Source organism: Xiphophorus maculatus, chromosome 6, assembly GCF_002775205.1.
Source record: "Xiphophorus maculatus strain JP 163 A chromosome 6, X_maculatus-5.0-male, whole genome shotgun sequence".
Classification (NCBI taxonomy): Eukaryota; Metazoa; Chordata; class Actinopteri; order Cyprinodontiformes; family Poeciliidae; genus Xiphophorus; species Xiphophorus maculatus.
Genome location: NC_036448.1, coordinates 9,630,587 through 9,645,349, shown reverse-complemented (window position 1 = coordinate 9,645,349; position 14,763 = coordinate 9,630,587). Strand labels below are relative to the sequence as shown.

Below are 14,763 nucleotides of genomic sequence, written 5' to 3'. Positions count from 1 at the left end.
ATGTTCTAAAAGATTTCAACTTAAAGACAGTTGTAACAGATTTAACGACTACAGCTAGCATTCAGCTGAGTTAAACTCATTTACTCTCTGTTTTTGGTTTGAATATGGAAGGTGAAAGAAAGGCGACCCACACAGTGACCTGCTCTCAGTTAGCACACATAACATCCTAAAGCTGTCACCAATTGATTAAAAAAATTATTTTGAACAATCACAATGAGTAACACCGAAATGGATTTTACTTTTCAGGGAGAAAAAACATTTCTATAGATGTTTTTAACAATGTCCAGTAAGCTGAAAGGAGGAATAAAGGTTTCTATGCTTTTTATCTTTTCTTTTTTTTTTTTGATTTTACCTCTCTCAGATGCTTTGATCCCAAACAAAACTTCAGACGAATCTATACCTTAAACTCAAACATATGCGTCTTGTGACAAGAGATTCCTAGTGGATGTCTTTCATATCAAGAGATCACAAGTCAAAATGGTGGGTAAGCAGCTCTTTGAACAGGGAGACACAAAACCCCACACTTAGGTTTAAGGCAGAGTGCCACTCTCTGCTCCACCTTTTGATCTTCCAAATCTTAAGTGCATTCTGCCACACATATGAACACCCCCTCTCACCTGTAAATCTTGTATCTTGTAGAAAACCCTTGCTGGAACCTCTCTCTGAACTCCGTGTACTCCGGGCATTTGTGAAAAGGTCCTTTCTCTGACAGCAGCCAGTCCAGCTGCCCCCCACTCTGCCGTGTGTTGAAGCCCCATGCTGAGGAGCTGGACGGGGACGAGGAGGTGGAGGAGGATGACGACGACGACGATGCTGGGGACGACAGGGAACCATGAAGCGCCTTTCCACTCGGTCCCCCGCTGGCCAGTTGTTCAGCTTGGGCAGGCCACGGCAGCCATAGCAACACCAAAGGCAACCATAGGAGCATCAAGGAGGATGCCGACCATCTAGCAAGGCTGGCGAAGCCATGGAAGTACCTCTTTTTTGTCATTGGCAAAGGAGTTGCCATGGTCCCGGTGATGATGTACTAGGGCAGCTGGGACCGGCATTTCTTCTAACAGTCACCTCTTGCAGACCTGAAAGAGACGGGGAAAAAAAAAAAAAAATTTACTTCACAATAACCATGCAGAAAAATGTTCACTGTGTATAGGAATCTTTAATTTTCAGTAAAGAGGCATGGAAGCACTTTGCCATGAACTGCACAGACAAATTAGAAATTACAGAGCAAGTCGACACAAAACTGTGACAGAAGTAATTAGTCCAGTAGCATAAAAACACCCCTAATAATGTAAACAAACCACAAGATTTGGTGACTAAGGCCTCTAGTGCCAAATAAAATCTTTAAATCTTTAAATCTTTAAAAAAAAAAGGAAATATGGTCAATTTTCAAAGTTTAGGACCAAGCGAAACAGATTGCCAAAACTGCTTTAATGATTGCAGTATCTTTAGGTATGTAACTAAGCAGTGGGAGGCAGGAGATGCAAAAATAATCTCAGATCACTTTGATCAATAACTTTTGAAATCACAGAACATAATTTCAACACGATTTAGACACAATTATAACATTCTGAAATGCACATGTAAGGGCTTGACAGTTCTTCAAAAAGGCATCAGCTCAAGCTAAAAATCATTTTCTCAGTAAAAGAGAATTTCTGATTAGATGAAAAGAATATTGCCATTTAATGATATTGCAAACATTTGTGTGTATAAATGTATATATTAAAAAAACAGAAGTCGTAGTTCAAATGTGGGAGTGATGCAAGACGTGGTGGGTAACAAATAAAAAAAAATATATATATTTTTCAAACACAAAAGAAACATGTCCATAAAGACAAATTTTATTGAACTATGTTTGCCATTGGCTTAGTGAAAGAAAACTCATCACAAGTGATAATAGTTAGTATACAGGTGTAGCTTTCATTATAATCTACCTGACAGAGCAACAGGGCTCTATAGATTCTAAAGATAAAAACTTGAGAATCAGTGGGTGTTCTTGCTGTATTTTCAACAGGAAACTCAGTCTGACTTCTGAATAATAAAAATAAAAGAACGCACCACAAAAGAAAAAACCGTACCCAGACTGCATTGCTTTTTTCAGATATTTCGTGACAAATCATCTGTTGTGTGGTACATTGCCAGACAAATATTCAATCTTAAATAAGTGCTTGGAAGCTGTACACAACAGTTCTCTATCAGGATATTTAATTACTTTATTCAGTAACTAATGCACAAAGTGCTCTGGAAGCATACAAGTCCTTGACGGTTAAATTTATTCTGATTTGGAGTATGTACCATATTTGGAGCCGTCAAGGGACTGGCTTATTTGTGAAAGTAATAAAGATTTAATTAATCAAAAACCCTGATAACTGAAATATGTAAGAAAAAATGTCAAAGGCTGCTACAATATTCACATCAATGCATGTAAATGTTACATAATGGGCACTACACCTAAAGATAGTGTTCACTAATTCAGTCAGAGAACATTAAAAGTAAACCAAATTATCACAATAAACATTGTGAATATGCCTACAGTGTCCCACAGCTTTACAAGCCAAGGATACACTGGTCTTTATAAGCCAAGATTTTGCATTTCTGTTTTAGGCAATATGCACAAACGAAAGTTTGAGTGTGTACCGATACGAACGAAAACCTTTTATATAAATAAGATACACTGTCAGTTTCACACTCTACCTCACACTTGTATTGTTAACCAGAGGAAACCTGAGAGTCCAGCATGTGTTTGTGATGGAAGCTATTATGGAAATATGATAAAATATTATATTAAATATTGTCTACGTATAAAAATCACATATCTGCTAAAATCAAGGCTAGAACAACTGTGGAACCCTCAAGAGGATCAATATGAAATTACTTCATCAAAAGGTTTTGAAAGCTAACAAAAAAAAAAGAAAATAGACTGAGTAGCATTTATAATACACAGAGGGATGAGTGTTTGAGATTGCACCACTGTGGCATGCCAGGCAGCTTTCAGCTTTTTGATTTGTGTGTTTGGACAAGCATGTCATCAAACGCCTCGACACGTATCAGTAAGTGTTAGCAGTGCAAGCCACACCATCGTCTGAGTGTGAATTCTCAGCATTGAACATGAAATTTCCCCTTCTTCTAATCTTGGTTTCATTAGACAGCCAAAGCAAACACGCATACACCCACCCACCCACACACACACACACACACACACACTGCAGGAACGCCTTACAGAATTTTACAGACCCCTCATGAAAAGCCGAGACTCGTTCTTCATTTCAATGTTAATGACTAGCAGGATTGCAGGGAGGACTCTTTGGGGACAAATCAGCATTTCAGAACAGAAATGTAAAGCAGCAGACAAGATGCTTTAAGTGGATTGGGATCTCCAGTATTCCCTGTGTATCTTACAAACAAATTAGGGAATTAATTTCAGGTGGATAAACGCAGGCTCAGACATGAAAAAAAAAAGAAAAGAAAAATGCTACTCAGGGAGGTGCATTTTTAATTCTCGCCAAATGCATTGTGAGAGTACTCCGGTTTAAAAAGGTAATTAGGGAAGTCATCTAAAACGAATATACGTATTTATGCAACTAAAAGCCAGATCCAACCTTGATGAAGGGGGATTTTGATGCTGTTGTATGTGCTGCGCTGCCCAGAGGTAAAACTGGCGCAAATTAAAAGCGTACCAGCTTTGGTTATGCAATGTCTCATTTTGATGAATGTTGTCACAGGCAAGAATCATTTGCAGAGCAATTCAGCTATGAATAACACCCCTATTTTTGATAAGGGCTTCTTTGCATGGAAAATCACATTCTTAAAGAGAGAGCAAATAAGTTCTGCCCCTTCTGCAAAGGACATGAACAATATTGTCCAGTGCAGTCTGGCACAAAATTAAAAAAGTGTTCAAATACAGATTGTATCTTGAACAAGCTTCAAAAATTTTCTATACATTAAGTTCTTTAAAAATGGCCCCACTTTAAAACACATTCTGCATTTTCCAGCTGGTTATGTTTCTTGTAAAGAACATACAAATGTATGACTTACTGCCCTAATATAAGTCTCCTAACTACATGATATGAAGTTGAATGAAGCACTAAAATGCAGAAGTTTATCTCCAACATTAAAATGACGTTTCTTTAGATAGCTGATAGGTGTAACAGTACATCCATCTCACAAGACGAGACACAATTTTGGATTCATTAGAACAAGACGAGGAAATCTGAGCTCTAACCTTTGAGAAATAATAAACATTTTATTCTTTTTATAACAAAATGTGTAAAAGTCTGAATATACTTATTATGATAAACTATGCCTTTCTGACTTTTCCTAGTCCATAACAGACATAAATGTAACAAAGTGGTTCAATTTGTGTTTACCATTTGTCGCTTTTTTTTATTTCTGATTCATTTAATCTTGCTACAGTTGGTCAGAATAGAGATTTTCATTTGAAAATACCAAAAAGAAAAAAACTTTCAAGCCTGGTTTTGCTGTCCCAGACAGTAAGAGAAAGTCTTAAAATTCTCTTTGGAAGTGTGGTTCAGCTGGCTTAACTAACATATTGCTAAAAGGAGACAATGAAAGGCTTTGGATCCTCTCAGCAAATGGTGCTGCTGTGCCCTGAAAGCCTTCGTTTTCAATTAGTTTTACTGTGGACCAATCATTTCCCAGTGTACCACGCAAAGCAGAACTGGATGTTACTTTGTGAGCTTGAGACACTCACAGTAAAAGTTTAATTAAACTCAATTCCGCCTGCAGTGTTTGTTGATGAAAACTTTCACACTGAGCGGCAGTAAAAAATCAAAATAAAACTTCTTACAGTAATTTAGGTGAATACTATTATTATGCTCTACTTTTCCTCCAGACAGGTAATTTGGCCAGACGTGCTGTGCATTAGATGTGCTGCATGAGGATTAGTCAGTGTAAATAACCGTAGACTTATTAATCATTCATTGCAATCGTAATAATTGTTTACATGTTTACATCACTGCAATTATTACATTAGAGAATTGTTTTTTTATTTGTCCCACGTTGACCAACTAACTCCTGCCATATTCCCCTGTTAGCTTCAGCCACCAAAAGAGAAGACAATTAAAAATGTAGCTACTGTACTACATTGTTCATATTCTTATAGCTCATCTTTAAAACAGGAATGGGTGACAGAATGCTAAATGCTTGTTCTACAACCTTGAAACACAGTGAGTAGGAAGCAAGGCTAGTAAGGGAGTTTTACAGCATAATAACCTAGATTTATAAACACCACAGGAGCACAGCAGGAAGTCAAAATATTTTTATATAGCAGCTTTTCAAAATCGATTGATTTCATTCAAAGCAGGATAGCATCATGTATTGCTAGTGCTGCTAAAATACAGTATAGAAAATATTTAATCCACAGGCTTTTTTTTAATAATAAAGCTGAGATTTGAAGATTATTTTCACCTTAATACACAAACCAAAAACACGTTTTCAGCTTTTTTCAGCCAACTGTCAACCAATGCACAACATGTGGGGGCAGGGCAATGTTGTATTATTCTATGGTCAATGGAACTAGAGCAATCCCCGGAAACCTCGAATTGTTAAACCATAGCCATAACCTGCCACAGGCCAAGCCAACGTTATTTATAAAAACTATTAAAACCGAAAAACTGACTGAATGGACATCATACAAAAACATAAATCAAGCAAACACATAAAAGATGTAATGCACAACTTGACAAATAAAATGACTCCTCTCACGCTGGGTCAAGAGCCAATAAAAAGACACAATAGTATAATGACTTTCAAACTGCAACTTCATGAAAGTTTAATACCTCATGATGCCAGTTACCAGATCATCCCTAGAAAGTATGTCTAGAAATTAAGGCATACAGGATGTAAAATAAACAGAAAAATAAATGTTTTCAATTTCAAAAGGCTAGAAAATATAGTCTATAAATGCATTTCTATAGCTTTTTAAAATGCCTCTCTTTTACAGAAGCAAGCTTTCGCAATAGCAGCCCGCTTCCTCCTCTTCCCTCCTCTGGGACTTCGCTGCTAATTATAAAATGCATAAAACATGCTGTGAATGCCAGCAAGACAATAGGGGGAAATAGTGAATTTTTAGTCTTGACATTTAATGTTCGCCTTGCATTATTCACACACACCCTTTGCCTATTTACCCTTTTTCCTCCAACCAAATCTGGGAAGGCAGGAGCCAAAGCAAGGAGCCATGTTCATATTGAATCTACTTTGCAGTAGAGGTAAGGAGGGGAGGTAGAGGTGATGTTCGCACAGTGGTGCGAGGGCATCCTGGTGGAATGGAAAAATCGACCACGTGTCACGCTTAAATAACATCTCAGACACGACAGGGTAACGCAAAGCTGAGACTTATGCTTATTGGATTTTTTTTCTCTTTTTGCCTTTCCTGGGCTTAGCAGGAAAAAGAGAGGTTGTGCTGTGCTTGCACAAGAAAGGAGAGGCTAGAAGGATAAAAAAAGGGAAATGAGAAACATAGAAAAGGTTGGAAAAGAGAACCGGGGGGAAACGAAGAGATGTATTGACAGAAGAGTTTTTATACAGAACTAAAGGGATCTCTCTGATGAATGCACAGGAACTTTCTCTCTAAAGTTCCCACCCAGCTGCTGAGTGACCAGGCCAAGTGGTAAGATAAAAAATAGTTTGACCTACAGACTTATTCAAGTCACTGCTGCACCTCTTGGGAGGGCAAGAATTATGAGAGTAAGCCTGTGTCCAATTTTATTTTTTTATTTTTCCCTGAGTCAGAGAAATTTACCACCTTCATTTTTTTTCTGTGCCAAAGAGAGATGCACCGGAATCTGGCTGCTGCAAGTACAATTGCTCAGAATCGTTCCTGGATTTATTTCACGCGTTTTCCTGCTTTGTCTGGAAATCAGAGCAAATGCACTGGTGCAACGCTCAAAATTTTGATTCTGTAAGGCCATATGCTACCAAGCACCTGGCCTGGACCTGCAGCAGAATTTAGAGCTGGTGGAAGTCCATCAGCATTAGAGGCCAGCTGTATTCTCCGACCCCATATGTTCGCCACTAACCTTCAATATGATGTTATGAGAGTCAGCAGCAATAGTCAGCCAGCTGCACACCTGCTCTCAGCCCCCTTTAGATTCATGCGCACTCTGCATGCATTGAGACTAGACAGAGAGAGGTGCGGGAGAGAGCTGGATAAACACTGGTTGAAAAGAATTAATATTAACAAAACAGGATGACAGCAACGAGCAAGGAGGTTAAGAGTAAAAGAGCAGTCTTGTTACGGATGAGACAACAGAACGGGAAAAAGAAGAATAGAGACAAACGAGAGGCAGCATTTACATTTTGATAAAGGCTCAGTTTGCATATGAAGCAAGAGACCTCTGCCAGTGAGTGGCAGAGGTCCCTGCATGAACATTTACTAAGGTGACTTTGTTGCAACAGTTAGCATAATAAGCTGTTTTTCCATTTATTTAGTGCCATGAAATATCATCAATCTGATCAATATAATTGATGATCTGGACCAATTGCTTTTGGTTTCCAAAAATCACAAAACAATTAAATCAACAGCAAAACTGTTATTGTTACAATAATTTTTGCCATATTACACTTTGTGTCATACACAAAAACAAAACCATGAAAAGACACTATTTTGTTGTGGTCTATGATATGCAAATGTGATCTAAAAATCTGGGTTGTCATTGACAAAAATAACAGACTTTCATAGAGTTGACGGAGAGTCGTTTCATTCAAACTTAAATAAATAGATGAAAACTGTCATTAATAACTAATTAGTAAGGAAGCCATCAAGAATGTAATTGTCCCCATGAAATAACAAATTTATGACAGGTTTTTTAAATATTTATTTTATTATCTATGTATTCATTTCATAATGGGGTTTTCTTTTGTTAGACTTTTTTTTGTAAAACTTGTTTACATATTTCATAAACTTTAGATATTTTTTTTTATTCTGTTTTTATTTTAGGCTCTTTATACTTTTTTATATTTGATGCTCTCATTTTCAAACGAGGGGGCGAAGTTGTCTCTGAGGAGCGGGTCTCGTAGTGCAGCGCTTGGCAGAGTGCGTTCCCATCTGTTTCGCACAAACCCTCTTCTATGTCTCCTCCAACCTTAATGACCAGTCATAGCAAAGCGTTCCCCCTCCTGAGCCCTGTTTGCTCTAACTAGCGTCATATCATGAATCAACTGGGTTCACATATTCAGAGGAGCAAATTGTTTAGTGGGCAAAATGGAGAACATTGGAGAACTCTGAGATGATATGCTAAGGTTTGCTAATGAAACCGAGCAACATGATTTAACATCCAATTCCATTTTGGCCGGTGTCGTGCCAAGGTAGTTATCCCTGACAGAATTTGTTTTCCTCACATCGGCACAGCACGCCTCGCGTTCACTTGTAAGTGGAGGAGTTAAGCTATGTTCATGTGCTCTTATTTTGAAATGTCCAGCACTTCCAGGGTAGCCACGGCATAAATGCTGAAATTTGGAAGAAAAAAAACAACAACACAACACCTGAAACAGGATCCAGAATATATGTCTAGCAGTGAGGAAAAATCTGGAAAATGGCTGCATTGAGTCTCAAATACTGACTTCTGATGGAGGAAAAGAGCCTGGACCATTTATACTTCAGAAAATATCCAGATGTCCATCTCATAATTTTACCACTTCAGTCTTAGAGAAAATTTGGCTTTTTTTTTTGTTGCCACAAATTACTTTATTTCTGCTTTATTTTACAAATGACTAACTATGAAATTGTCAGAAAATATTACATTTTTTAAATCATAATTTATGCTTAGAATCACAGGAAATGGTCATTTTGTTTTTGCACATGTATGTCTTTTCGACATCAAAGATCATCCAAGTTTCTTTTCTTGAAAATATGTGAAATTAATATCAAAATGTCCTCCGCTTTTTATATCTACAATGGCTTGTCATTTAAGTATGTTTCCTAATGCACAAATGTATTTTTCTTTCCACCATTGAAGGAAAGGAAAATACAGGATTTTCTATCAGCATAAAAATTGTTGCCAAGAAGAGTCACTTCAATAGAAATGATTACCCAAACACTGGTTCCCTCCTTTTTTAGCAAAGTTTAAATAAACCGTACGACGCTAAGTCACAAAAACATTACATTGACAATAATAGCATTTAGAAAATATTTTTTAGAAATGTGCTAAAAGAGAAAATAAATGTAGCTCTGTAAGTGAAACAAATTCAATCTATATGACATATCTATATATCTAGATGACCAAATGGCAAAATAATTTAATATTAACCAAAATATACAGATATATTTTCTCATAATTGAGCAGCCTTAATGTGAAAGTGTTTCCAAGATTACCAGCTCCAGTTCAAACTAGATCATCTGCTGATAGAAGCTCCATAAAAAAAAATTAAAATAAAGAAAAACACGCAGCTCAGCACAGATGTTTAAATTCCAATTAAAATTTGCTGAATTGCATTTCATGACAAAAGATCTTTCCACTGAGCAAAACAAACATTAGCTGTAACACCAATCAAGAGTTGACTGACATAAGATTGGTAAACAAGTTTTCAAAAGAAATGATCAATGCTTAATAAGCAAATATTTAATCTTGCATAAATAAATAAAAAAATCCTTGGTACTGTATTGAAATGTCAAGAAAAAACAAAACAAAAAAACAAAAAAAACAGTGGCACAACCTAAATTCTGAACAAGAGTTATCGACAACATCTCGTAATTTGTAGAAACAATTTTAGTAAATACCCTAAAACCAGCTTGATTAGATTGGATGGATCATAAAATCTGCTACATCGACGTTGTCTGGGCTCAGCAGAACAGCACCAGCATGCATCTTACAGACCTCAGCAATCTGTTTGCACCAGATTGAACCGCATCAATTGATCTCCGCCTTCGGTCCTACAGGCTGGCCGAGAGTTTTTCTAAAGCACCTTGTTGACAAACGCAAAACTGGGAGGAAAAAAAACAACAACTCCATGATTAAAGCAGAAAAAAAGGTTGATCCTGGTATGTGAGCTAACTCTTGCATGTGTCTCTCAATAATTTATAAAGCTCTCTCTCTCAAAAAAAAAACCCCGCAGACAATTGGGATGCCAGGGCTCCTCCACCCCGAGTGCTTTTTAACAAAAACTTGTTAGTAGTCTAAGTAAAGAAAAAGGACTAAGGATTAAAAAGTGTGACCTGCAGTTAAAAAGTGTGACTGCATTAATGAAGTGAGAACAATAAAAAGAGTGTTGAGTTGCATCTGATTAAAGGCAGATCTAATTGGCTTTTCACAGACTAACAGCACCTGGAGGGTGAATCTTGAACAAGCAGGTGGCGGCAACCATGGACTGTGGTAGAAACTCTTTCATGCACGACTGACAACACATAAGCACGTCCAAATTATCGAGCAGCAAGGTCAGCAAGAAAATCTGTGCAGCATAATGTCATTAATGTTCTGAGACAAGCTGATGCCTTGTGGTAAAGCATTAGGAGCACTGCAAATTATATGTCGAGTGGGCCTTTTGTGTGCATGCGTGTGTGTGGGTGCGTGTACGCTCAAGTTTCTTTGCACAACACATTACATGTGAGTGCGTGTGAAGGTCCTATCAGTGTGCTCTCTGGCCAATTTCCAGCTTGACAAACAAACAGCCATATGGTCAATTAAGGATCATCAATACCCCTGTTAACATCTCTACCAGCTAATAATTAAGTAAACAGCAGCCTGTCAACCGCATCCACTGCTGAAAGACATTTTTAGCCAAGACATGCTCCACCCACTCACTGGTGTTTGAGAAGCCAGTAAAAGCTACTTTTGCTCACAAACAGAGGCTCCAGGTTCTTGTTTAAACATCTTGACTTGCTTGCTTTGAATAGCGTGGCAAGCCTCAGCCAGTCCGAACTGGACACCCAGTTAAACACATCTGTGCTTGGATACAATTTATCCTACTTGCTCTTACGTAAAAATCAAAATTTGAAGAAACAGTTTTCAAATTCTCAAGATTGTTGAAATTTTCCCATTTAGCTTTGACTTCTGCGTGTGGCAACTATGAGCACTTTGAACAAGTAAAATATTCTTGAAAAATTGATGGTACTACGTGCAAAAATTGATGGTAATATTTTTTCGACCTTGCCTGAGGTATGCTAATTATTTAATACACTAAAAAGAAGAACATCTGTTTAAGAAACAGCAACCTCTGTTGCAAACAAAACAACATAAGTAAAGGAATTAAAACCTGGTTTTAAAATTAAATGTGTCCCTGAAAACCAGAATCAACAGAAATTTAAAGAAACATGGGAAGACTACTTACATTCAACAGTCACAAGAATATAAATTAGAACAAAGAGCTACAAGCTGATATATATACAGTATATATCAATATATATGATCTGGAAAACCATTTTGGTAATTAGCAAAACTGTCAACCTATTGAGGATATTTTAGCATTTTAAGTACTCTGTCGGTGATAATAAGAATATTGAAGAAGGAAAACTGTCAATACCAAATATTTATGTAAAATAAAAATAAAAATAGTAAGTAGAATGACACACTAGTTAATAAAATGTCAAAACGCCTTCTCAAATGTGCCTCTCTCTTTGTGCGGTGAGAAATGCAACATTTTACTTCAGAGAATTAACACTGTGTAAGTGTAGAAGAGATGCCTCAGGGGCTCTTTAGATACTCAACATGCTATTTTTTTCAGCTATAAATACAGACATTAGGTGAAGTTTTCCCAAGGGTCTTAAAAAAAAACATTTCATTGATGAACAAAGCATGCATAAACGGACCATTTTTAAATAATAGCAGCCGTCCACTGAATAAACTATTTAAGTTTCTTGTGTTTAGCCTGAGCAAAAAAAACAAAACATTGAATCTTTGTAAAACACAGGTAGTATAAAGTTACCGATTTAAATATTTTAATGTGCTATGAAAGGTTGGATCATTCATCAGCATAACAACGTCCAGAGGTACATATATGTTAGTAACTTGTTTCACAGCCATATTTTGATTAGATGCACATTATTCTACTTAAGGTTTATTTGAGGTTAAATAAATAATGTATTTAAAGGTCATTCTTTACAGTGTGCAATAGTATTTATTCATTATCAGGTATTCTTCAACACAACTTTTAATGTCCTTCTGCACTCCCTGTCTTTATATCTCTGTCACCCATTCTTTCTTCTTCTTTCTTCTACATGCATCACCATTCCACCACTCCCACATTAACGTTCCTTGTTTTTGTTTGTTTGTTTTTAATCCATTTTCACTCTCCCATCCACATTTTTCTCCATCGATGGGTCTGGTAATTATTCAAGCTGCCTCGTAAAGTCCATATACGAATACAGAAACATGGCCTTTATTAGTTGCAAGCCAGTTTAATCCTTTCCTAATAGGTCCACACAGAGTCAGCTGGGCTTCACTTGATATTCTGCCGGCAGCAGCAGAAAGCAAACTCGGGTAATTGAAAGGACTCAGGGGGTGCTACCTAACACACAGCAATATAGGAAAACCTGAGGTTATGTTTAAAATATACATGAGTCAGTTATGCCACTAGATTCCAGGGTATGAATAATCTGCTTTCTAAGTCACAGTAATGAAGCAAAGTTTGTCACTCAAAAGAAATGTAGGGGACCAGTTAAGGCAAAACTCTAGGGCAAATTAGCTACATGTAGAAATCACAGTATGTTTTACGGAGTGAGGAATGATTTCAGTTTCTCACAACGTAGCCAAACAATAGCAGAAAAAAAACTGTAATCTTCATTATTCTTCATTATTCTTGAAGATGTTTTTATCACCAAACCAGGAGAAAATTGTTACTTGGTTGTTTTTATTCTTACCTTTAGGGAGTAATTATTTGGATTGCCCAGATTTTAAAACTGTTTCCTTTTCTTATTCTACTTGATTTTGAAAATAAAAAATAGAAATATCCACAGCTAATTATTGCATACGGAGTAAAAAAAAAAAAAAAAAAAAGCAAAATATGCTTCCAAGGATTTTGTTTGGCCTAAACTAAAAAACAGTGACTTGTTCAAAAACATGTGTTTCACATACAGGTTCTTGCAAGAACCTCTGCCTTGTGAACGCTCCACATGTTGTTGGGTAACAAACACAAACTTCAAACATACTGCGTAGGGATTTGATGTAAAAAAACAATGCAATGTTTTTGAAAGAAAAATTATGTTGCTTTCAAAATGTGCTACAACTAAAAACTTAACAGGTTTACCCTGCATAAATATTCTCCGCCTTTACTCTGATGCCTCGCATTTAATATGTTTAACAAATGACCTTTATAAAATTTAATCTCAGTGTAAGTACAGTTCTTTGAAATCCTCAGAGGTTTGTTAGAGAACACCAGGGAAGAAACAGCATTGCAAAGAAAAAGGGGACACACCTAAAACCTGCAGAACAGTAGATCTTGAGGACTAGGATCGGAGAACCTTTGCTTACAATACGCGCCAAGTTTTTGTTCGATTCATCAGCAAAACATGAAAACATCAACATCAAACATCAAAAGACCTGATTTTTCACCAAAACCTTTAGACCGGTCATGGAGAGCATTTATCAGAGAAGTCACCTATTTACAACAAAAATTTGAAAGAGCGAAAAATATCTACATCTTTGGCAGAAGAATCTGTTGACCTGACAAGTGTGACACATGCCCACCACAAATGTGGCCTTAATGGAAGAGTTTCAAAACGGAAAGTCTTTAGTGAACGAAAGCTATTGAAAATCTTGTTTGTAGTTTGGCAGAAGCAAGGTGGATTAATCTACAGCCATTTGAAACATGGGAGTCTAGTCCAAAATAAAACTCCTGCTACAGGCTGCTAAAGATTTGTAACCAGGGCATCAAGTTCATATTCTAGAGGAACAATCAAAACATACAGCCACAGCTACACAGATTTTAATTTTGAGGTGCAGAAATAGCTGGTTCTCTAAAGTGGCTTAGAGAGGCTGAATATCTATAACTAAAACTATCAATGAAATCCAGTTAGGTTAGCAGTTGTACAAGACAAAATATAAAGACTTGCAAATAATTTAATACTTTTGGAAGGCACTGTAAATAATACTTTTAAAAGCCGGTTTTAATTATTATTAATTTCTGTACCAAGTTTAAGCAGTTAAAGTCCAAATGTCATAAAGCTGGCTGGTAGAGTCCAGCTCTTAAATGCTAGCTGTCGGAAAAATAAAAGTGTGAACTTTTTATCCATTTGTACTAGGTTACAGAGGAGGAATAACTGCTGAATTCAAATGTCATGACATAGATGGCACTATCATGACGGGTAATTACTGAATCGCCTCAAGCTGATGCTAAATATACTCTGTGTTGTTTGAGACACACAAACAATGTTAACAAGCTCCGGGCAGAATCTTGCCAAGCTGAATAAAATCTGAACATATACAAAACAGTTGGCAGATAATTGAGTGAGCACTGAGCCTTATGTGGGTCATTATGCTTTCCAGTCTGGTCGTGGAGGTTCATAGGGATGGCATGCAATTAGCATTGGCCTAAATGAAGCTGTAAAGATTATTCCCAATATTACGCTGACAAAACGGCTTTGACCAAAAGCACAAACTGGGCACAGTGTCACTGTAATAATGGCTAGAGTGACACGTTATTATGGAAAAGCTGATTCCTAACAATACCACCAGCAGAGGCCAATCTGACAAACAAACATATCCATTAACGAGGTAGCAGGTGATGCACAACTGTTGGTGTGTGGCATGTGGAAATTATAGTCGCACACAGGAGGGCTTTAGTAACATTAAGTGATAGCAGCTCCACAGGTACGCT

At 37.0% G+C, this 14,763-nt stretch overlaps 1 protein-coding gene across 1 annotated transcript in view; it reads right to left on the bottom strand.

Moving 5' to 3' along the window:
• The window catches only part of brinp2 (BMP/retinoic acid inducible neural specific 2), a 204,522-nt gene that overhangs the window by 113,252 nt on the left and 76,507 nt on the right, over positions 1 to 14,763 (bottom strand). The window contains exon 2 of the mRNA XM_023335459.1: positions 618 to 1,076. Within this exon, the coding sequence (XP_023191227.1) occupies positions 618 to 1,009 (392 nt within the window). The 5' untranslated portion in view covers positions 1,010 to 1,076. The remainder of the gene's footprint in view (positions 1 to 617; positions 1,077 to 14,763) is intronic.